The sequence below is a fragment of the Carex rostrata genome, chromosome 27 (assembly GCF_964058835.1).
Source record: "Carex rostrata chromosome 27, lpCarRost1.2, whole genome shotgun sequence".
Taxonomy (NCBI): Eukaryota; Viridiplantae; Streptophyta; class Magnoliopsida; order Poales; family Cyperaceae; genus Carex; species Carex rostrata.
The window spans coordinates 7,066,649-7,089,043 of NC_135944.1; the positions used below are offsets into that span (position 1 = coordinate 7,066,649).

General features: G+C 33.9%; 7 protein-coding genes across 11 annotated transcripts in view; 4 read left to right on the forward strand and 3 right to left on the reverse strand.

Moving 5' to 3' along the window:
- Window positions 1–2,134, reverse strand: part of HVA22K (HVA22-like protein K) — a 72,616-nt gene extending 70,482 nt beyond the window's left edge. For all 4 annotated transcript variants that reach the window (XR_013508484.1, XR_013508483.1, XM_078293969.1 and 1 more), the window contains exons 1-6: window positions 1,994–2,134; window positions 1,344–1,402; window positions 782–879; window positions 647–698; window positions 486–549; window positions 307–402 (exon numbers count right to left, since the gene is read on the reverse strand). Coding sequence is in view for 2 of the 4 variants with exons in the window: in XM_078293969.1 (XP_078150095.1) it covers window positions 307–402; window positions 486–549; window positions 647–698; window positions 782–879; window positions 1,344–1,402; window positions 1,994–2,026 (402 nt within the window). In the remaining 2 variants the exon portion in view is untranslated. The remainder of the gene's footprint in view (window positions 1–306; window positions 403–485; window positions 550–646; window positions 699–781; window positions 880–1,343; window positions 1,403–1,993) is intronic.
- Window positions 2,135–3,132: 998 nt separating this feature from the next.
- On the reverse strand, window positions 3,133–7,320 carry LOC144545368 (LOW protein: exocyst complex component-like protein). The gene is made up of 7 exons (XM_078293966.1): window positions 7,159–7,320; window positions 6,920–7,014; window positions 5,435–6,374; window positions 4,705–5,196; window positions 4,220–4,408; window positions 3,989–4,125; window positions 3,133–3,600 (listed from the first exon to the last, which is right to left on the reverse strand). Exons 1-7 carry the CDS (start codon window positions 7,258–7,260, stop codon window positions 3,327–3,329), a joined length of 2,229 nt encoding a protein of 742 aa, XP_078150092.1. The 5' UTR covers window positions 7,261–7,320; the 3' UTR covers window positions 3,133–3,326.
- Window positions 7,321–8,312: 992 nt separating this feature from the next.
- On the reverse strand, window positions 8,313–10,296 carry LOC144545371 (signal recognition particle 19 kDa protein-like). The gene is made up of 4 exons (XM_078293970.1): window positions 10,134–10,296; window positions 9,550–9,731; window positions 9,025–9,124; window positions 8,313–8,543 (listed from the first exon to the last, which is right to left on the reverse strand). The coding sequence occupies exons 2-4, from the start codon at window positions 9,598–9,600 to the stop codon at window positions 8,395–8,397; spliced, it is 300 nt and encodes a 99-aa protein (XP_078150096.1). The 5' UTR covers window positions 9,601–9,731; window positions 10,134–10,296; the 3' UTR covers window positions 8,313–8,394.
- Window positions 10,297–14,222: 3,926 nt separating this feature from the next.
- Window positions 14,223–15,891, forward strand: LOC144545369 (GRAS family transcription factor). Its single transcript, XM_078293967.1, has 2 exons — window positions 14,223–15,019; window positions 15,191–15,891. The coding sequence occupies exons 1-2, from the start codon at window positions 14,291–14,293 to the stop codon at window positions 15,752–15,754; spliced, it is 1,293 nt and encodes a 430-aa protein (XP_078150093.1). The 5' UTR covers window positions 14,223–14,290; the 3' UTR covers window positions 15,755–15,891.
- A 2,517-nt stretch (window positions 15,892–18,408) lies between these two features.
- LOC144545108 (cytochrome c6, chloroplastic-like) lies at window positions 18,409–19,643 on the forward strand. 2 transcript variants are annotated; one of them, XM_078293688.1, is made up of 5 exons: window positions 18,409–18,585; window positions 18,679–18,770; window positions 18,908–18,939; window positions 19,021–19,084; window positions 19,281–19,643. In XM_078293688.1, the coding sequence occupies exons 1-5, from the start codon at window positions 18,507–18,509 to the stop codon at window positions 19,419–19,421; spliced, it is 408 nt and encodes a 135-aa protein (XP_078149814.1). In that variant the 5' UTR covers window positions 18,409–18,506; the 3' UTR covers window positions 19,422–19,643. The 2 variants fall into 2 exon arrangements, with proteins under 2 accessions (XP_078149814.1, XP_078149815.1); XM_078293689.1 differs by having other exon boundaries at window positions 18,468–18,585; window positions 18,693–18,770.
- A 519-nt stretch (window positions 19,644–20,162) lies between these two features.
- LOC144545132 (cytochrome C oxidase biogenesis Cmc1-like protein) lies at window positions 20,163–21,523 on the forward strand. The gene is made up of 2 exons (XM_078293717.1): window positions 20,163–20,538; window positions 21,274–21,523. The coding sequence occupies exon 1, from the start codon at window positions 20,209–20,211 to the stop codon at window positions 20,515–20,517; it is 309 nt and encodes a 102-aa protein (XP_078149843.1). The 5' UTR covers window positions 20,163–20,208; the 3' UTR covers window positions 20,518–20,538; window positions 21,274–21,523.
- A 439-nt stretch (window positions 21,524–21,962) lies between these two features.
- Window positions 21,963–22,280, forward strand: LOC144545038 (copper transporter 2-like). Its single transcript, XM_078293590.1, has one exon. It carries the CDS (start codon window positions 21,963–21,965, stop codon window positions 22,278–22,280), a length of 318 nt encoding a protein of 105 aa, XP_078149716.1.
- Window positions 22,281–22,395: the final 115 nt, after the last annotated feature.

Consider the following 22,395-nt stretch of genomic DNA (forward strand, 5'->3'; position numbering starts at 1 on the left):
TCTCAAAATTTGAGTTGATTTGTGAAAAATCCGGACCGTTCAAATCCTTTCTGCACGAATCTCAAAGCACAATAATACTGACCCCTGCATTCTGAATAGGCACCAAAAAATAATTTGGCCCGGCTTTAGATAAACTGAAATTTTGAGGTATCTCAGAGGATACAGACTCGTTGAAACTATCCTATCCCATATGCCATTTTGTTTTAATACATTTTCTTATAACCTTTTGTCTAATTTTTCATGGCAGAAAAGACAAAATCACAAAGGAAAGACAAATTAAAGAAGTAAATGAGAAACAAAGTGTACAATTTCATTGGTGGTCATGCTGAGAAATTTATCGATCCGAGCTTGGTGCTTCAGCAAAAATTTCTTCAAGTACTTTGCATACAGTTGTTTTGCTCCCTGTCAATATGCAAAAATAACCTTATTATTTTTAGGCCATATATGCAAAATAACTTTATTAATTTACATGTTTTATAACATACATAGTTGGGAGGCAACTGAAGCCAAATAAGAAAAGCGAGCTTCGCATGATAATATAAGGGAAACCTGCAGAACAAAAATGCAAATTTTCAGGACATAAATGCAAATTTTAGCAATATTATTCATGTTTTAAACATATGAGAAGTGGAGATGAAAAATGTACCAAGAGAGAATTTTGTCAGAGAAAACCTCAGCAACAGTAAAAGATCCATACACTGCAAGTAAGAAAACCACTCCAAATAAAAATCAGAGAAAATGAATAAAAAAGACAGTAAAAAAGTATAGATACAGCACAAACCAGCCCAATAAACGAGCCATTTCTCTTGCGCAATTAAATCTTTCTTTTCTATTGCTTTGAATGTAGAATAGACAGGGAGACCAATCCCAACTGCACAACTGCACCAAAATTTAAACAATATTTGTTTGAGTGAATTGAAGTGGTTAAATTTCAGTTCTTAAATATGAGTTAGGCAACGGTACTATGCATAGCGAACTAAGTCTAAATAGTTGATCCGAACCGTTCATCATGATCCCATATGAAAATGTACTTGGAGGCCAAAATTTACATTGTTTAGAAAGTTTTTTACTATTTCTTTAGATAGGTAGAAAATCACTATTTATAGATGGTCCAGATTCTTTAGATCAGGTGATTTTGTACTTATTTAATAAAAAATAGTAAAAAAGATTTATAAAAAATGTAAAATTTGGGATCCAAGCACATTTTCATGTTGAGTGGTACGGATCGACTGTTGGGACTGGTTGTTGATTTATCAGTATCATAGCCTCACTTCTTAAATAAATTGAAAGAATAAATAGTAAGAAAGCAGGAGAGATTAGTAAAATATGAAAGAAAAACTCACCAAGCGGTACGAGCAACAATATTAGAACTAAGAGGACTTAATAGGACCTTCAGACCCACCTATTAAAATAAGATAACATAGTAACACACAGAATTATTATTCATAAATTTCTCTCTTTTTCAAAGAATATTTTTCATTCTACAAGAACAACAATTCATACATTCACATCCAATGGTCAGCAATTTGTTTTCTATCAAATAGAAGAATTAGAAATATTGTGCTTTGGTACTGATAAATCAATAAAACTATTGGCTGTATTTGACTTTTGCAAATTATTTGAAAGTTCTGAATTTTGTAAAAAACAAGAGAAAAAAAAATACAAGGTTTTCTAGAACCTACAAACCAGCATGAAATCAAATTTAAAGGAGCAATTCATCTATATATCTCCCAAAAAAAAAATGTATGTAATTGTACCAGTAAACTGGGATTTATTTCGAACAAGATGGATTTAACTAGCAATTGTGAACTATTTAATTTGAAAGCCATCCAAATCAATCACAATAGAAACTAGGTACAGCAAAGTAGGTAATCTGAGATTAAATCGAACTAAGAGATATAATTCGACACCCCCACCTCACCACCTCCCCAATTGAAGGGATCATGGGTACCAATCAATTGAGGTTTTTGGGAAGAAAAGGAAATGATCTTACATCACCGGAGAGTTGGGATCCGATAAGCTCCATGGAATCCGCTAACAGAGAAGAGATGAGCGACCTCTTAATTTGTCGCAAGAGGAGTTAAGAAGAAGAAGAAATGTGAGGTGTCACCTTCGGAGAGAACAATGACTAAATTTAATCAAATTCCGGAACAAAATAAATAAAAAGGGCAAAATAAATTCTACATTTCGATTTGGTTCACATCTCCCGTGCGTACCCCATCAATGATTCTTGACTTTGTTTTCTCGTCTCATGCGAAATTTGGGGGTCACACTGGAGGCTCGAAACGGCCTTTTTTTTTTTTTGGTCCTTCCCAATTACTATGTCTATAATTAATTCAATAAATTAATCAATATGACTCGGTACTAATGCGCTTTAGTTTGCCTAAATCAAAATACTGTTAGTTTTATTTAAAATGTGGCCTATTATTGTGCATCAATTTTATTTACAAAATTAATAAAAACAAATATGAGTAATTTTCAATGAAAAAATTCAGATTGTTATATATAAATAAAATTATACTGGTTTAGTTTTAAAATACTTCTTCTTTTATTTGAACACATTCCATTTTGAAAACTTCGTCCATAAAAATCAAATAGAGAAGGAAAAGAAAAAAAAATATCTAAGATCTCTTTTATCACGTCTGAGGAAAACTATTAATGATTAGTATTTACGCTTCCACTTAACGATGTTGTCACTTCAAAATTGTAAGATGTAAATTACATTTGTTATTTTATTTTGAATTTAAGGGTTCTAAATTGTTTGTGTTTTAATTACAAAATACATTGTGATCTTGTTACTTCTATCAAATACTATTTAATATTTCTTTTAGTCTGACAAAATATTTGGAATAAATAAGTAACATTGACTAAATAGTTTCTATTGAGGAGACGAGCACGTGAGTCGCTGCCTTTACAGTTTTTACCAATAATTATATTTATTCGGTATATATAAATAAACTTGCGTGTCTAGTATTTTTATTTATTTGATCCCAAGTTTATGGAGAATAAATAATAGTATACAAATCTTATATTATTATAACAGTATCCTGTACAACTTTATGTATTTAAAATAATTGCAAAATATGATTTCATAATCAACAAAAAATATAACATGACAATTACAAATTAAGCTATGAATAACTATATTTAATTTACCAGTACTATAAAATTATACAGATACATAAGACTTAGACAAACTAATCACGTCTCATGTCTAATGAAAAGCAAAGCTAATATAACACCCCAAAGATACATAGACTTCGACAAACAAGTCATATAGCTGGCAATTTCTAATATTAAAAAAAAAAAAAAAAAAAGAGTTTGATCTAAGATTCATCGGGATCGGTGAAATAAACAGGGCTTTCGATTTCACCGGCGGTTGCTGAGGCAAAGGAATCGCATGAAGATTCATCCAAAGAAGGGATGGAATCTGTGCTCTCATCAGAATCAGATTCTTCTTCTTCGTCGTCATCGTCGTCGTCATGGAGAATGATATGCTCGTCTTGTTCGTCTGACGAGTCGGACCCACTTGTCCCTTGTACCAGTTTGCTTATGGCAGCCTTGGCCGTGTCCACAAACCATTCATCCTCCGGCAATGCACTGAATAAATAAATAAATGAATGATTAAATATATGAATAAATAAAATATTTGGGTACTGTAGGTGAGTAGGGTGTCAACAAGAATGAAACGGGTTAGGTGGAAGCATTGTCATACCCTTGCCCGTTAAGTTAACGAAAAAAACTTTACCCTTACCCAAGGTTTGGTTGTTGTTGTTGTAGTTGCTATACCATTACCCGTACCCGATAAGCTAACGAAAAACATTTTACCCAACCCATATGGGTAAGATTCTTTTTTCGTTCGCTTATCGGGTATGGGTAAGCGTTATCATAATGGATATGGGTATGAAAATGTTTCCATCTGACCTTTATAGTACCCATTGACACCCTAAGTAATCATATCAAGTTATCAACTATATAATCGGTGTACCTCTGAGGGTCAATTCCCCGAGCAGAAAAGGCGCTAATTGCACGTGTGATAATGGCCGACACGAGTTGATGAATAGTTCTTGATGAATATCTCCCACAAACAGCAATCTCCACTATAAACCTCATATCTAGAATCAACTGTTACAAAAACAACACAATATGTGTTTTTATTTATTTCTTTTATTGTTTTCTTGTTCAGTGCAAACAACAGAAACTGGTATTTGTATGGTACCTGTTGCAGTCCTGACGGCTGTAACTGCGCCGTGTCATTTTCAAAAACGTCCCAGAATTCTTGTTCATCAGAAAGCCACATCACCACAGTTTCAGTTAGTCTCGATAAAAGAATCTTTTGTACCTTCTCTTTTCCTAGTAACACATCACCCGCTACACTAGCCAACTGTTGTAGCCTTCCAAATAAAGCCTAATAAAAGTACATAATAATTTACATTATGGGTCCCAAAATGGAAATCAATATTATATGAGATTATTTCAAAAAAATTATATTATTTTGAATTTTTTAGTTATTTTTTTTAGATATAAAATCACTGTTTTTGGATGGTCTAGAATATTGTGAAAGAAACAATGATTTTGTACCTATCTAAAAAAATAGTAAAAAAATTAAAAAAATATATAGAATTTGGTATCCAAGCACATTTTAGTATGATGTGATTCTCACTATTTATAGTAAGAAAATATTATAAATAAAAAATGAATTACCTGAAATGGGAATGAAGGAAGTGCTTCTGGGTCCCAAAACAAATCATCGCCTTTTCCTTGCAAATACATTCTGGCATCTAACCTCGCCTCTCCTTCTCTTGAATACACAAAATTCAACACATACTGTCTACAAAAATGGTCCCTTAATTTATCCAAAGAGTGCCCCAAATGCCGTCTCCACTCCTTGTACTCCAAATTGACCCCACCGCCGGGCCCTTCTTTCTCTGACTGTAAATTAAAAAATTGCGAAACTGCCACTGGTAACAGTTCGTCGGAGACTGAGTATGCTGCACCAATCAGTGCTAGTTGCTGTGAATCAGTTTCAGCCCTAAAACATAGGTGCTCTTTTGAATCTATGAGAGAGTCGTCTTCAGTATTAGGCAGCGCTTTGATAAGTATTTCTACGTATCGATCGAATAGTTGGAGTATTTTGTTTAAGACTATGCCACCAAAGTGTGAAATTGCCATTGGTGTAAGCTGGTCCAAATTATCCTATTTTAAAAAAAAAAAAAATTAGATATATAAAGGGCCAAAAGAGATAATTATATAAATGAAGTTATCAGTCAAAAATATGGTGTATGGATCAAATTTAGGATAATGCACTAATACCAAATCAGAATAAAGTAAACCCGAAATGGTTAAATTAAAAGATCTGAATATGAGAAAAATTTCCCACCACCAAAAAAAAAATGCAAATTTATAACTGACATGAAAATATGAAAATACAAACCTTTATAACTGACATGAAAACCTTGGCACTACTTGTCAGCATAACCTCTGCATCTCCATCTCTTCCCATTTCAACAACCCGCCTTCTGGCCCTTCTAAAATTCAAATCTAAAATCTCCTCCATATATGGAGTCAGAAGCACCAGCATGACTTTTGAGAATTTCAACACCTTTTGTTGCTTCTCCAAAATGCCACAGTGACTCAGACTGGCCTGAATGCACACACTTGCTGACCTCAGCGCTGATGCTGTCTCCAGCAAAGGAGAATTCTCTTTTACTAACCGAACAAATGTCTCGATCTCATACTCAGCCCATTGCACCAAACGGCTTGTGTAACTCGAAGTATCTCCAAAGAGAGAAACTGAGTCTTTTGCTGCATTTGAAATGGATGAGAAAACGAGTTGGGACAGCGTGGCAGGGTACGTCTCCTGGTACACAGAGCAGGAGGGAATAAACGACTCGACCCGTTTCTGTAATTTCGACCCGTAAGCCTTTAAGAGAAGCTGGTGTGCCAGAACGGGTTTCTCCAGTTTTACCAGACCCGTTAACGCTTTCTTCAATTCAAAGATAGATAAAGAAGGTTGTTGTGCAACAGTAACAAGTTGATCTAAAATTTTTGTTTTCAGTAATTCAGTTGTCTCGTCATTTTCTCTCTCTTCTGTTTCTAAAAGAAGTAATGCATCTTCGACTCTGTGCTCAACTATAAGTGCATCTAGGGTTTCAAGGAAGGTGGGTTTTGGGTTGGGTGTGATTTTGGCAAGGAACTCAGTGAGTTCAGCGCATACCGGGTCGGGTTTGGTATGGTCTGGATCCAGCTTTTCCCATGTCTCCAGTTCACGTGAGACACCCCTTATGAGGTCTTGTACCAGGATTCCTTGTGCCGAAACATGCTTTTGGAGATTTATTAGTTCATGCTCCACTTCTACTACCTCCTCATGTAATCTAAAAGGTAGAGAACAAAGTGCAAAATGATCATACACAAAGTAAAACTTACATTACATAGCCATTTCTTTTAAGGTTAAAGTGATTCATTTATGCTGGTACATTACTTCACTGATACATACTCCCCAATTCAGTACCAGTTTGGGTATTTCCTCTCTTGGAGTTAGTTTACAAATATGATTAACATGCAACGACTGAAGCCGAAGATCGCCTCGACTCAATATGAGGTTTCTAACAATACAGGCACTAGTATCGATACCTGTACCAGTACCAGTTTGGGCATTTGCTCTTTTGGAATTAGTTCACAGATACAATTAACAAGCAATGACTGAAGCCCAAATCGCCTGAACTCAATATGAGGTTGCTTACAATTCTAGAAGTATTAGGTCAGTTGTAGTTTCAAATCCAAAATTATTGAGTTTGGGTACCTTACCTCACTGGTAAATAGTCCACAATACAGTACCAATACCAGTACCAGTTTGGGCATTTCCTCATATTGAGTTATTACACAAATATGATTAACAAGCAACGAGTGAAATGATTACCTGAGGAAAGCGAGGTACTTGGATTGCATATTGCCACATAGATTTTCGACAGCATCCTTCAACTCCAAAAGCTCAGAACACAACTTTCTAATCCCCTGTTTGATTTTAATGAAACCCAAATTATTAGCAATGTAACTAAAGTAAATAAATGCTAATCACAGAGCATTTCTCTATTTCACCCAAATGGAGCTCAAATCAAGCAAATTGAGAGCTGGGAGAGAGAGAGAGAGAGAGAGAACCTTCTCAGTGTGGGATTGGAAGGCGGCGGAGACACTGGACTGAGGCGTGATCCACTCGTGCGCCACGTACTCATCGTCTTCCTCGCTGCTCTCCATTACCATTTTTGCTTGTCTTCCTTTCTCTCTCTCTTTCTAACTTTCTGTCTCCTTTGCTGTTGCTCGTGTAACTCTCTCTTTCTTTTCATTCTGATATTCATATCCTCTGCATTAACGCACCGTTTGAGTTTAGATCTCATCCATTTGTTCCATATCAGAACGAATCTTAAAAATACAGATTGGCTCAGATTCGGATCGAACGTTCCAAAACTAAACTGAAACGGTGCGTTGCAAAGCATGCGGACTCCACTATTGACTCGGGGTAGTCGTGTGGTACTCTTTTAAGTGACCAAATGTCCTCCATTTTTGCCCTAAAAGGAGGGTTCTGTACATGTTAATTTAAACTAATTCAATGTGGTGTAGACGTGTAGTGGCCAGTGGTCAGTGGGTAAGAATTAGGAGATTTAAGCAGCGACCAACAAGTCAACAACTGCTCATCGGCTTTTGCTTTCCGACTTGCATTTAAAATATAATAATTCATTTCTGGGCTTGTTTTGCCAAGGCCCATAAAGGCCCAATGATTCAAAAAGGTGTACACCGGATTATTTTGTACATGAAGCAAAGCTACTCAACATTGATAATAGGTGAAGCAAACAACAAGTCAAAGTTCATGTCTGTGAAAATTTTCTTTTATATTGATTCATATTAGTATAGACATGAACATGAGAATCAACCCATTTTTTTATTTCATTTTTTCCAAACTAAAAATTTAAAAATGATTATATCCAGCTTATTTGTAGAACACATCTTCTTTTTAAAACTTCAAAACTTTGATAATTTTATATGCATCATGAAAAACAAATCATTCCAAATTACACTCTGTATTATATCCGAATAACAAATTAAATATAAATAAGAAATCTAAATTTATTACATTTGATAAGATGCCCATGAAATTTCTAAATTTAATTGGATTTATTTCTATTTGATAAAAAAAAAATTAGAGAGACTTATTATGAAATTGCATCAAATTGAAATGTTGACCAATCAGCATTAGTATGAAAGAAATGTAATAAATTATATATTTATAAAAGTTATAAACTCAACTGAAAACAATTTTGCTAGAATCTGAAAAGTATAATAATATCAAAAAGGGCCTCATTGACATAAGACATCATATCATAAAATTAGAAACTACAACTATTTCTTCTTCTTTCCATGTTTTCCAGATTTTGAAGGCCCTGCCCCTGCTGCCCCTGCAGCTGATGAACTGCCCGCTGTCTCCTGCTTCTTAGTTCTCCCATGATGCTTCGGCACCAACTGTGCAATTTGAAGCATCAATGCCTTCTCTGCAATTTATAAGCACCATCTCAGCAAGACATCAACAAAAGTTGAATTAAAAAAAAAAAAAAAAGTGTTCATTGGATCCAGTTTATTTGGTTTTCAACTGAACCGACAAATTTTGGATTAAATGGTTCGGTTCGGTTGATTTTTTGAATTATGTTTCTTTTTTTTTATTTAATTCGGTTTAATCTCACTTATTTTAGTTCGAGTGATATATATCTTGATATTTATTTCTGTATGTATTGGGTTTTCACCTTTTGAAATTTAGTCTCTTATTTAGGTTCAACCAAACAAACCAAAATGTACTTTGGTTTTTTCGTTTCGGTTATATTTATGAAAACTAAATAAAATTTTAGTTTGACTATTTTAATTCGGTTTTGACTTTTAACCGAACCGACCGTTTGAACACCCCTATTTCCACCATTAGCTTATGCCCGAACAAGCACAAACCAAAACAAACTCAAAACTTATAAAATCTATACTTACTTGAACTAATTGCTGGATTCCAAAATGATCCATCTGATTTCTTTAGTTGAAATCTCACCCTGCCGACTTGCATAAAATCCCGAGGATACGCCTTGTCAATCTACCAATTTCATGAAACTATTTTCAATAAGACCCAATAACTTCTAATTTGCAAGCATATGTGATTTTTCTACTGTTATATTAGGATGATAAAAAAATAAAATATAATATCAATGTGCATGCATCTGTGGAAAATCCAGACCGTGCAAATCGTTTCTGCAAGAATCTCAAAGCACAATAATACTGGCACCTTCATTCCAAATTAGCACCGAAAAAAAATTTGACCCGTCTTTAGATAAAATAAAAAATTTGGCCCGTGGGCATGAAATTGAAGCTGGCTCACACAAATATTAGAGCGGAGTGCACAGATCTTAAAGCAAATAGGACGGTCTAAAACCCTAAACCCGTGGCCAGCACAACTACTAGGCATCGAGATGTATAGTAAACCCTAAAAAATAAAACAAAGTAAAAAAATGTTGAATTGACCTCGACAGCATGAGGAATCTTAAGATGGCCACAACAGTCACTGATCTCCATACAGGTGGGGTTCTCGCAAGCCTTTGAAGCACTGATCCGACGGCCCTCAACAATCGTCTTTTTTGAGTTTATGTAAACCGGGTATATGATGTTCCATTTCTTTATTTCTCATTCCATGCTCCACTGGTTTACTGGTAAAGATCAACACATCAGAGTATCAGTATTTTTCTGGTAAAGACTTGTGCTAATTAAAGAAATTGAAATCTTTTTGCTGGTAAAGTTACTTGTGCTAATTATCTTTTTTGATTTTATATAAACTGGGTATATGATATTCCATTTCTTTATTTCTCGTTCCATGTTCCACTATTTACTGGTAAAGATCAAACACATCAGAGTATCAATATTTTGCTGGTAAAGTTACTTTTGTGCTAATTAAAGAAATTCAAACCTTTTTTTCTTGTAATTTTAACTAACAATTTAAACTTTTTACAGTAATAATTTAGATTTAACTGGTATCAACTAATGAGAGTTTGAGGTTTTGCAGGGTCACAAATTGAAAAGAAGAAGAAAGTATAGTATACAGAGGTTCTTACAGAAAGACTAGGGTATTATAGTTTGTGAATCGCAGCAGCTATTTCTCCAGAGAAGCTTATCAGCAACCAAATCTCGACAGATCTGATCTGATCTGATCTGATCTGAGAGAGAGAGAGAGAGAGAGAGAGATGCGAAGGAGGTTGTTCGACGGAGAGGGAGAGAAGGAAGACAAGGGTTATTGTGCTTTAAGATTCGTGCAGAGAGAATTTGAACGTTTCAGATTTCTCTACAGATCAACTCAAAGTTTGAGATATCTCAGGGATGCGAATTATAGAGGGCGATTTTTCTTAATGGATGTGAGTAGCAGGCCGAAACCCGGCCCAGTTACACCTGACGTCTAGCATGTTTTGGGCTGTTTGACCTGGGCCATATAAAATGGATTTTGTTACTATTAAAAAGAAAGCATATGATAGAGTATGAATCTGGAAGAAGAATCCAAAATGGGGGTAAATAGTTTAACAGAGTAGTTATGGCTTCATGCAGCGCACTGACCCCATGCAGTACTATTATGATTCCTATAACAGTGCGCTGCATGAAGCGAAAACTACTTTGTCGAAATATTTATCCAGTAAAAGAGCAAGGGTGGCAGTGGGAAAAAGAGAAAGAAGCAGCACTGCACACTGCACTGTTGAGTGTTGACTGCAGCAAGCATTTACTTACATACTCATCCTGACGTGTCAGCCAACAAAATGCCAAAAACGAATCTAATTATAATTATAATTATAATATTATATGCATTCATTCATACTATTTCTCAATTAATCAATTCATTTATATTATTATTATATTATATTTTTTTCACAAAGACAAAACATTTCGAGAAAAAAAGGTGCATCTGTATCATGTATAAGTTTATAACCTTGAGAGATGCATGTTTCTCTACATTTTTTAGCCCTCGTGAAAAGGAGTCAAGTACCCAACAATCTTTCTTTATATCGACTTTTGCTTCACAAATGTTACCTGCTAAAATAAAATTAAAGGATAATTTCTTTCATAAACAAATTGAATCGAAGCTCTTTACATTATTATTTTAAAATTATATAATCAGTTAGGACTTTCGGATGATAAATTATAATTGCTTTTAAAATCTGCGGTTCGATCCAATTCGATATCTGATCCGGTTCTAATAATATTGAAATATGTTCGTTCCTTCAATTCATCAATGTACGATGAATAATATTTAACGCAAAAATAATTCAAATTTTCTCTATTTATTATATTTCTAAAAATATAAATTTCACCGTATTGAGAGAAGAGGAGGGTTTGAATGTCTTTATTTTTTGTTTTTCCATTTATTCATCATGTCTTTATTTTTTTTATTTTCTAATAACAAAAATTTAAATTTTATATGTCAAAATTAAATAAAAAAATATTACTTTTTAGTTTTATTTGTGTGTGAATTAATAAGTTAAAAAATCAACATTTATAATTATTGATTTAATTTCTCTATATGCTCACCGTTACATATTGATCAGGCAGTCAATTTATAGTGTGTGTTACATATTTATAATATATATAAAAAAAATCTAATTTTTTATATAAACATTTTTCTTATTTTTTATTTTAATTTAATAAAATTTCTCCAGAGCAAAGTTCGAAAAACAGTTGTAGTACATATAATTTTATTCAGACTCTTGATATCGATCAGACCGTCAGAAAAAAAAAAAAAAAAAAACCCAGTCATTAACAATATAATATATTCATACGAAGCACTAGTTATTGATTTTATATTGATATTCAACTTAAATCTTACCATCACAAATATTATAATACATTTTAGCTCCTTTATCTTAAAAAACAAAACTATAAAATAACTAAAACAAACGATCAGCGCCGGCCCTAATTTATTTTGCAAATGATTTACTGGCAATTTCTTTAAAAGGAAATAAATTAACTAATTGCATTTAAAAATTTATTTTTATTTTGTAATGAAAGGCGTCTATAAAAGCCTTGTTATACTCCATTTCTCTTAAAAAAAAATTACTTAATATCTTCCTAATTTTTGTTTTGGTTTCATGGAGAATTCAAAGAAAATTGTTTGTTGTGTGCTTTTCATGCTGCTTCTCTCTTCTCAGGGTAACTCTCTTCTTTTATATTTTAATTAAAAAAAAGATTATGCTTAGAGCCTTGTTTTTCCCCAAATCAGATCAATTTTCAATTTTTAGAAATTAAAAAAAAAATCAAATTACGGGAAACAAGATGGATTTTTTTTTTTTTTTTCATAAATGAATGGAACAGAGCAGACTAATTGTTCAGTCCCATTTGGAACTGAACTCCATTGATTTTCATATTAACAACCACATAGTGTGTAAAATCAATGAGACCAAACCATTGATTCAGTATCAATGATTTCTAACTTAAATATAAATTAATTACACACTAAATTGACAATTTCTACAGTGACCAAATTAATAATTTGGTCTCAGTACTTTTCGAATTTTTGTGTGACCAATCTTTGAGATGGAGAAAAATATAATTCATCTTGTTTTTGATAATTTGATTGGTTTTTTTTTAATGAATATATGTAATTTTGAGTGTTATATATAGGTGGAATTTTTGGCGTGGAAGGTGAAAATATATATAAATGTTGGGAGCACAGTAAAACATACCGCAAAGCATTTTTTTGCAAAATTCAGAAATGCAGGAATGCTTGCCATTCGGAAGGTTATGATTATGCGAGATGTGATTGGTTATTTATAATGTATTGTATGTGCAAAAAGAAAGATTGCAAGGCTTAACTTTTATTTATTAATTTCTAAGGATTATTGGATTCACTCAATAAATAAATAAAATAAATAAATACTTATGTTTTGTTATTCTCAATATTCATTGATTCATGTAGATTTTCATGATATGCTCAAATTTGTTCTTGTTTAAACATTTTTGTGAATTAAAATACTAGTTCTCTTTAATTTTCTATACATAAATTAGTTCCTATAAATTGAGAAATGCAATTTATTCTTTGTTTTTCCTTGCTTCTATAATATATATGCAATTTACTCTTTAGATGCACACCTTTTTTCTTCTTCTGAATTAATCAATTCATTTATATTATATATTATGTCTAAATCATCAATTAAATGTCATTAACTTATTCCCAACTTTTCCATTAAAATTCAATGCGTCTAAGAAGAAAGTTATTTAATTATTTGTTGTGATCTTATATTATTCGTGCTATTTAATTTGGACTCATTGCGAAAGATTTCTCAAACTTAATTCATTCGGTGATAAATCGTGAAAAAAAAATAATTTGATCCGATTTCGTGTTTTTCTTTCCATATATTTGTATTTCTCTCTTCTTTCTTATTATTTTGATACTGATAATTAATTATGTATAATTATTAGTTTGAGAAATTACTAAATATGTTCATAAATTAATTATAAATTTCCCTATATTTTGTCATGCAACTATGTATTATTATTTTTACACTTACAAATAAAAATCTACGAGTATTAAATTTTTTGAACTTTCTAAATATCGCTAAAAACTTAATGAATTTTGAATTTTGAAATTTAAAATTTAAAGTCAAACCATTTTAATTTTAATTTATGAAAATAATGAATATCTTTCTCAATTCAGATTTTTTTTTTTTTCACAATTATTCTCACAGCACAATTGAACATCGATCATGCATATATTCAATATATTTTTGTAATTATTTTCATACATAGAGTGATACAGATAAATATGAATTATCGTAAATTAATTTATAAATTTTCATACTCGTAAAATGTCATGACACCTAATTTTCATACTCGAAAAATGGAGATGTCTTTTACCTTGTTCTCTCCAGTAAAAAGAACTGGAGATGTCAGATTTTCCTTGAAGCTATAGTTTGCATTAATTATATTGCTAGTGGTTAGTTACTGTATAGGATTCTTTTATTTTGGTAATTACTAACAAAAAGACAATAATAAAATAAGGTAAATACAAAAACAAACCGACAAATGACCTGCTTTCAATGGATCGATGTACATAATAATTTTCCCCTTCTCAAATAAACCAAACAAATATATACTTTCTTCATATGATTAATTTACATATATCATCTCTATCCTCTTTTCTTCTTCACTTCACTTCACTTCTCTTCTCTTCTCTTCTCTTACTATAATATATAATCACATAAATATATATAATATAATATAATATAATATAATGCTTCAAGGCCTCCCCTCCACAAGCTCTCCTTCCATGGCGCCAAAACGCCCCTTATCTCCATCCAAACAACAAACTCATGATCAATCTAAACGCCACCATTACATGCCATCACACAAAGAACTTGCCGAGTCACGCGGCCTCCATCTCCTAACCCTTCTTCTACAATGCGCCGAAGCCGTCTCAACCGACCGCCTCACCGACGCCTTCCATCTCCTTCCCGAAATAACTGAGCTCTCTTCCCCTTTTGGTTCCTCACCGGAACGTGTCGCCGCTTACTTCTCGGACGCACTCCATTCCCGCATTATTAGCTCTTGTCTCGGTGCGTACTCGCCTCTTCCTTTGATGCCGCACCATGCGAGGAAACTTTCACACGCGTTCCAATCATACAATGCGTTGTCTCCGCTTGTCAAGTTCTCGCATTTCACGGCGAACCAAGCGATATATCAGGCATTAGAAGGCATAGACCGGGTGCATGTTGTTGATTTGGATATTATGCAGGGGTTTCAATGGCCCGGTTTGTTTAATATATTGGCATCAAGGCCGGAGAAGGTGAGCTCAGTGAGGATTACCGGGCTTGGTTCATCGGCTGAGTTGCTCGATGCAACGGGGCGTAGGATGTCAGATTTTGCAGCGGCGTTGGGGATTCCCTTCGAGTTTTCCCCGGTGGAGGGGAAGATCGGGGATGTCAGAAATGCATCGGTATTCGCTCCTCGGTATGAGAATGAGGTTTGTTAATTTGACATGTGAATTATGAATTTATGATTGACCAAGTAGTTGGTGTTTATGAAATTGAAGTACCTCTCATTTCACCTGCTTTGAATTCATGTTTCATGAATTGAATTATCATTTTGATATTTAATAACTAATGTAATATATTAATTGATTGATTGATCTCAGGTGACAGTTGTGCATTGGATGCACCATTGCCTTTACGACGTGACGGGATCAGACGTGAGCACGATTCAACTGTTGAAATCCCTGAGACCAAAACTAATCACTATAGTAGAGCAAGACCTCGGGCAAAGCCAAGGCGGCGACTTCTTGGGTCGATTTGTTGGGGCCTTGCATTACTACTCGGCATTATTCGATGCTTTAGGAGACGGTGCCGGTACAGAGAGTTTAGAGCGGCATGACGTAGAGAGACAACTATTCGGTGCCGAGATAAGGAACATTTTAGCAGTTAACGGGCCGAAGAGAACAAAGGAGGCGAAAGTGGAAAGATGGGGAGAGGAGTTGAGGGTTGCCGGGTTCGAGCCGGTTTCTCTTGAGGGAAACCCGGCAGCACAAGCCGGGCTTCTTTTAGGGATGTTTCCATGGAAAGGATATACATTGGTGGAGGAGAATGGATGCTTGAAATTAGGCTGGAAAGATCTCTCTTTGTTGACGGCATCGGCATGGCGACCACCGCGGAGTGATCCCGGAGTAGAATTGGGGCAGCAAGGGGTTGAATCTTTTGCTTAGTTGTTCTTCCTCATTTCCTTTAGGTTTTTGTTTTTGTTTTTTTTGTTTTTTGATGGAAAGTGGTGTTTTTGTTTGATTTGTGGCAGGGGCTAGTGAATGTGTATGGGGACATAGTAGGAGTAGGAAGTACTGTTTTTTGTCTGTTTAAATTGGCGTCAAGTTTTGGTAATTGGTGAATGATTGAGGCGTGAGGGGGATTTGTTTTCTTTTGATTTGTGGAACTGTGGCCTGTGGGGGTGGGGGGAACATTTTTATTTTTATTTTTATTTTTAGAAACTAAAAATTTAGCAGCATATATATTCGCATTCCAAAAAGGAAAAGAGGAGAAATATTTTGCTGAATCGAAACTTTGATTCAAAAAACAATCAATCTGTTTATTTTGCAGATAATTTGTTTTTTGTTTTAATTTCTAAAAGTAAAAAAAAAAAGGATGGAGAGCAAGTGATGGAGGTGTCAGAAAGGCAGGGTAGAAAGAAAAGAATCTAAGATGGTGGTCCGGATAGATAGATGTAATTGCAGCAAGGCAAGATTGGTTCTTTTTGTTTGGAACCATCTCCAGATTTTCTATGCTCCAAAAACAGTAATACCATCTCATTTTACACTTTTCTTTTAGTTGCTCCCAAGTGTTACAACAAGTTTCTTTTCTCAGTAAGTCGTCAGTATATAATATAACAGCAAGCAAGCAAGGGAAAGTGATATCTCATCTTATATCATATATATATATATATATGTATGCTTCTATTCCTGCTATAATTGGACAATTTTCCAAATAGCCTTCCACTCAATTCCCCTTCTTAAAAGGAATTTGAATTTGGTCAAAGGGCTTTGGAAATAATCTCATCCAAAGCTGAACTTTATCGTTTTATTTGCTTTAAAATTAGTGCCAACATATATAAAACTCGATAACTCTCAAGGTCTCCGTAAATCTAAATCTTCCTTGTTAATTTTAACACAAATTAGACTGTTTACAACTGACTTTGAATGAGGTTTTGTTCAAAGCCCTTTGAATAAAAACTTCACCTCTTAAATTGATAAAAAAGAAAAAGAAAAAAGTGTTACTCCTGCTGTCCTGCATGCAACATAATTTGTTATTTTTATTGTATTTGCCAACATAATATTATATTTAGACTACATAATACACACAACATAATATTATATTTTGACCAAAACTGAGCACCATATATGACGCCTAATATGTACCAAAAATCAAACAAAAGCATAAACTTCTTACTTCTAAATAACTTGTGCTTTACTCTGTCATTTTAATTTTTTTTCCCCTTTTTTCTTTACCTAAAACATGTTTCTTAAGGCTATCACTTTTATATTGTATTTATTTGTCATAAGTTTAGGGGTGTAAACGGATACAGATAATCCGCTCCGAATTCGAAAATTATCTTAATCCAGATTAAAAAGATACAGATACGGATAATTTTTGCATATGGTGAAATAATAGCAGATACAAATATGGATAGTTTCATGGTGTAAACGGAGCGAATATCCGGATTTATTCGAATCCGAAATTGCTTCCAACCGACTCCAATTTTATTGCTCCGGATATAAATTGTTATATAATTATCCCATATTCATTTTTGTCTTGGTTGTGGAATAAATGATAATACGATCCGGTTCCAATTTAATATATTTTTTTGCTGGTGATGGTGCTATTTTCTTTCATTTTTACCTTCATTTCTCCACTCTTCATTTTTTTCCATTCAAGTTTAGCCCGTGATTGTAGTATGCTTTTAGCCTCTATTAAATTGGTTTTAGCCCTTGTTTCAAGATAACAACAAGGCACTCTTTTGTCTTTTATATTATTATTTTTAGTTAATTATAATTTTTTATTTATCATATTTTTATTTGTATCATAAAGTGTATAACTCAATTATCCGACAATTATTCGTTTCGTATCCGCATTCGAATTTGTAATTGTAGATTATTTGCTCCGTATCTGTATCTATTTAAGACGGATTTAGTTTTAAATTTTGACATTCGTTTACTACCTATATTTGTTTAAGACAGATTTAATTTTAAAATTTTGACATCCATTTACTATCTGTATCCACTAATTCAAAAACAGATACGGATATGATATTAGCATTACCCGCTCCGGATCCACTTCGTTTGCACCCTTACATAAGTTATCAAAATTTATTTTCACATATATAATGTGAAGTAATACAACTAAAATAATAGAAAACAGACACGTCATGTGTGAACACACATGACGTGACAAATTATAATTTATTTTTTTAAGTTTTGAGTTAATTCATATTAAAAATATAATTTATTTTTTTAAGTTTTGAGTTAATTCATATTAAAAATAATAACCAGATATACTAAAAAGTAAGAAATTATTACAAAAATAAATGATAAAAGAATAATATTAAAAAAAATAGTTTAACGTATCACGTAATTAACATGATAATGAATCAATTTACGTTGACGGCACGTGACGAAATTGATAATGAACTAATTTTCTTCACTAACCACAAAACACACCTTAAATGAGACATCTTCCTTCCTTTGTAGATAGTGAAGATTGTATGCCCATTCTATGGAATGTATTGCAGAGGAATCAAAATTTCATGAATCTTATCTCTGTTTAATATTTCATCTTCGTTTGTGGTGCTTGCCATGGCAGTATATCCACTAAACCCCCTCAAATTTGGTGCTCCTCTCTTGACAGCCATTCTAACCTTATCCATGAATCTTATACAACTCCTTTGATTACTTCATTAAACAATTATAAATCATGATAAATTTAAAAGTTGGTGCTCCTCTCTTGACAGCCATTCTAACCTTATCCACACCAAACTTGGTTTCTCCCTCAGGTAATTAATATTAATTTCCTTTTTAAGCATGCATATATTACCTTGAATTTCAAACATATTCTGATTTTTTTATTTTAATTTTGATTGACACAGTGTCAATTGCACAGCCGATGGCCCGAGGAGCAGCGCTGTTTCAAAAAGCTTGCATCGGTTGCCATGACATGGGAGGCAACATCATACAACCTGTAATTTTTTTTTAATACTTCTAATTAGGAATTATAAGCAATATTTACAAACTTCAATTTATTCAAATGTAACAATTGTTTATTTAGATACTTCTCAATTAATCAAACTTTTGACCCTTTATGTATCTTTTTTTCAGGGTGCCACTCTTTTCACAAACGATCTACGAAGGTAATGCATCTGAAATTTCTTTTTTCAGAAATACTGGTAGAAAACAAATTATGACAGAACCAATAATTTGATCTCTTGTAGGAATGGGATTGTAACAGAGGAGGATATATACAACATTACTTACTATGGAAAAGGAAGAATGCCGGTACGTAATTCACGCATTGCATTCTTCTTATGATTGACTGGTACCAGTCTGGATTAGGATTACCAGTATTATAATTGGGCATGTTTTGCTGAAACCTAAATATGCTTGGTCAGTACCCAGCTGGTACCAGTGGTATGGTACCTGTTCTAAGCTGCAGTGTACTGGTACACTGATGATAATGCGGATATTGATATAGGGTTTTGGAGAGAAATGCATGCCGAGAGGTCAGTGCACATTCGGGCCCCGCTTACAAGAGGAAGAGATCAGAATTTTAGCAGAGTTTGTCAAGTCACAGGCTGATAATGGATGGCCAAAGGTCGAAAGCTATGCCGATTGATTGTTCTTCACAAATTAAATTCAAATTTCAAATATTCATGCTAGCAGAGTCTGTGGAGAGGAAGAAATTAGGATATTTTTGTAAATTTAATAGATGCATGGCAAGTCAGCTAGTGACAATAAATCCAATATTTAATTTCTTTCTTGTTCTTTCTAATTTTTTGTTTTAGAGAAAAAAAATTGCTTGTTTGATGAGGATTTGATCATTTGAACAATGAGTGAGGATATGGTACTATGCATAGCACCGATTGGTCCGTACTATGAATCAATATCTCTATTTTTAAAATTCAAACGGTTGATCTAAACCATTCAACATGATCACTATATGAAATTTTACTTGTAAATCAAATTTTACATTTTAAAAAAAACATTACAATTCTTTTAGATAGATAGAAAATCACTTGTAAATCAATTATTTATAATTCTTTTTAACAGAGCAGTGTTGGCTTCATGCAGCTCACGTTCTATAGATTCAATATAGCGCTGCATGAAACCAAAACAGCTCTGTTAATATATTTATCCCAAAAATTGAGCTACTATAAACCCATATACGAGTCGGGTCTGGATTCTCTAAAGTATCTGACATTTTGAGTTTACATTTGGACCATCCGATCAGAATCGGGCAAATGCTGTCGGAGGTATAATGCCCAAAGCTCCTTTAATATTCGTGCCAGGGAAGATCGGACGGTCCATATCAAAAATGAAAATTTTGAGTTACTTCACATTCTTCACAACCCGAAGGCCAAGGGAAGGCAGTCACTGATGACTGGGTCCCGCTCTCACCACTAATGAGATCCGACAAGAGAGAAAGCGAATCCGAAGAGGAGGCGTCTCTGCCCCTCCCGGCGAACTGCGATCGCTTGTTCCGAGCGCTGACGGAGTGCCACCGCCGATCAGGAAGTGACTCACGGCGGCGGGAGGCACAGTGTCGCCACCTGAACCGCGCGCTGGGGGAGTGCGTTGTGATGGCGTTGTGCGCCGACGAGGCGGAGGCCGTGCGGAGTCTCTGTTCCAGTGCAGGCACCTCGCTGAAGAGATCTCAGTGTCAACGAGCTCAGATCGGGTTGTCGAGTTGCCTCTCTGCTCATCAGCGATAAAGATCTCTGTGTAAGGTTACTGTTCTAGTAATTGAATCTGATATTGTAATGCTGGTATAGCATTATACATAGAAATTGGTGCATACACTCCCACTTTTATCGGTGCCAGTAAAACAATTGCCAGTAGAACAATGCCAGTAAATTTGTAGGTAAAACAGTTGGTACCAGTAAATTTGTGGGCAAAGCACTGCCAGTAAATTTGTGAGTCTAAATATTCCATAGTTTCAATAGAAATTGGTGCCAGTAAAATAGACGGTGCCAGTAAATTTGTGGGTAAAACAGTTGGTACCAGTATATTTGTGGGTAAAACAGTGCCAGTAAATTTGTGAGTCTAAATATTCGATGGTTTCAATAGAAATTGGTGCCAGTAAAGCAGTTGGCACTGGTAAATTTGTGGCTAAAACAATTGGTACCAGTAAGTATTCCATGGTTTCAATAGAAATCAGTGCCAAACAGTTGGTACCTGTAAATATTCCATGGTTTCAATAGAAACAGGTGCATACACTCCCACTTTTATCAAAAACGTAAATAATTAATCATTTGCTTGACATATTGTTTCAACGAGATTAAAAAAAGAGAGTGTTACAAACATGGTTATCTCAGATTTGCAGTGGTAATTTTTCAATAATATTTTGATTGAGGTTAGACAAAATTAAGCCTATTCATACAAGAGAACTAAATTAAGATCATGTCATATATAGTTTTATTTTACAATTTCTCAGTATTTGTGACTACTTCAGGTACAGTTGATTAAAGAGAGAAGGGACTCTTCATGCTCATTTCATTTGAAGCTTATCAAATTGATCATGTAAATGACAAATTTTTTTTGTTGAATGAGGCAGTTTGTCTGTCCGTAAATAATCGGATTATACAACAAATTTTTGTTTGTTGGCTGAAGTTATGTAAAATAAATTAGGATAAATTAGCCTTCATTTAAAATGCATTACTCTTTCATTCATACAAATTTTGTATATTTAGTGTTTGTTATATACATTTCAGATTGTTGGTTCTTGCAAATTAAGGTCAATTTTATGTTTATTTCATACTTTATTCATTCATTTGTGTTAAGTTTACTCCACAGTACTGATTATTTTTATTAAATTACCAAATTACAATTAAAGCATTCAATTTTCAGGAATTTATTGATACAGCTGTAAAAACTTAAATTGTTCTCTTAATACTAATTGTACTAGCATCTACTGTTCCTAGGCTAACAAGTACTAACATGCACTTAACAAATCTCACTTTCACCCTTTTCTTTTCAATTAATTAATTCATTAATTATAGCAGGACAACCTATCCTGTGCAACCAGTGTGCTAACCTGACTAGATTACACACTTTCCTTTCTTTTGCTCAGATGCTTTTATATATACCAGAACAAAACATCAACAACTGATTATTGACACATATAATTTACCAAATATACATGCATGTATGTTAACTGATGGTACCACACTACATATACCTCTTTGTCGCCTTTCTTCTCTCGGCCTCGGTTGAATGGTTAAGCCGTTGCCGGTCGTTCCACACAAGCTGGATTAGTAACATAGACGGCCTAAAAATAACGACCATCCATGCCGCACGTGTCGGTCTAACATATCTCCTCATGCTTTCCGTGATGTCTTTCGACATAGTCGTGCTTGTTGCTGTGGTTCTAGGCCATGCGGTGGGGTTCTTTCTATTTGCCAGACCAGGAATCGTGCAGGAAACCGGCGTTGGTGACATGGTAAAGGTGGATTTATCTACCTCCATGCCTTGTTAAATTTGGTATAATTAATTAATTAGATTTCTTTAGTTTGATATACTGTATTTTGGGCTATTAATTTGACATCAATTTGTGGCCTATCTTGTAACTGTGACAAATTAGTTGTCGTGTT

Excerpts from the sequence above, each read along its gene's own strand:
- LOC144545108 (XM_078293688.1), top strand. The coding sequence starts at position 18,507 with ATGATAAATTTAAAAGTTGGTGCTCCTCTCTTGACAGCCATTCTAACC. Across the intron at positions 18,586-18,678 it reads AAACTTGGTTTCTCCCTCAG|TGTCAATTGCACAGCCGATG; the intron begins GTAATTAATATT and ends TGATTGACACAG. Across the intron at positions 18,940-19,020 it reads TTCACAAACGATCTACGAAG|GAATGGGATTGTAACAGAGG; the intron begins GTAATGCATCTG and ends GATCTCTTGTAG.
- LOC144545368 (XM_078293966.1), bottom strand. The coding sequence starts at position 7,260 with ATGGTAATGGAGAGCAGCGAGGAAGACGATGAGTACGTGGCGCACGAG. Across the intron at positions 6,375-6,919 it reads AAGTACCTCGCTTTCCTCAG|ATTACATGAGGAGGTAGTAG; the intron begins GTAATCATTTCA and ends TCTACCTTTTAG. Across the intron at positions 4,126-4,219 it reads AGCCGTCAGGACTGCAACAG|TTGATTCTAGATATGAGGTT; the intron begins GTACCATACAAA and ends TTTTTGTAACAG.
- LOC144545371 (XM_078293970.1), bottom strand. The coding sequence starts at position 9,600 with ATGGAGATCAGTGACTGTTGTGGCCATCTTAAGATTCCTCATGCTGTC. Across the intron at positions 9,125-9,549 it reads AGATTCCTCATGCTGTCGAG|ATTGACAAGGCGTATCCTCG; the intron begins GTCAATTCAACA and ends TGAAATTGGTAG. Across the intron at positions 8,544-9,024 it reads GAATCCAGCAATTAGTTCAA|AGAAGGCATTGATGCTTCAA; the intron begins GTAAGTATAGAT and ends TATAAATTGCAG.
- LOC144545369 (XM_078293967.1), top strand. The coding sequence starts at position 14,291 with ATGCTTCAAGGCCTCCCCTCCACAAGCTCTCCTTCCATGGCGCCAAAA. Across the intron at positions 15,020-15,190 it reads CTCCTCGGTATGAGAATGAG|GTGACAGTTGTGCATTGGAT; the intron begins GTTTGTTAATTT and ends GATTGATCTCAG.
- LOC144545038 (XM_078293590.1), top strand. The coding sequence starts at position 21,963 with ATGGTACCACACTACATATACCTCTTTGTCGCCTTTCTTCTCTCGGCC.
- LOC144545132 (XM_078293717.1), top strand. The coding sequence starts at position 20,209 with ATGAGATCCGACAAGAGAGAAAGCGAATCCGAAGAGGAGGCGTCTCTG.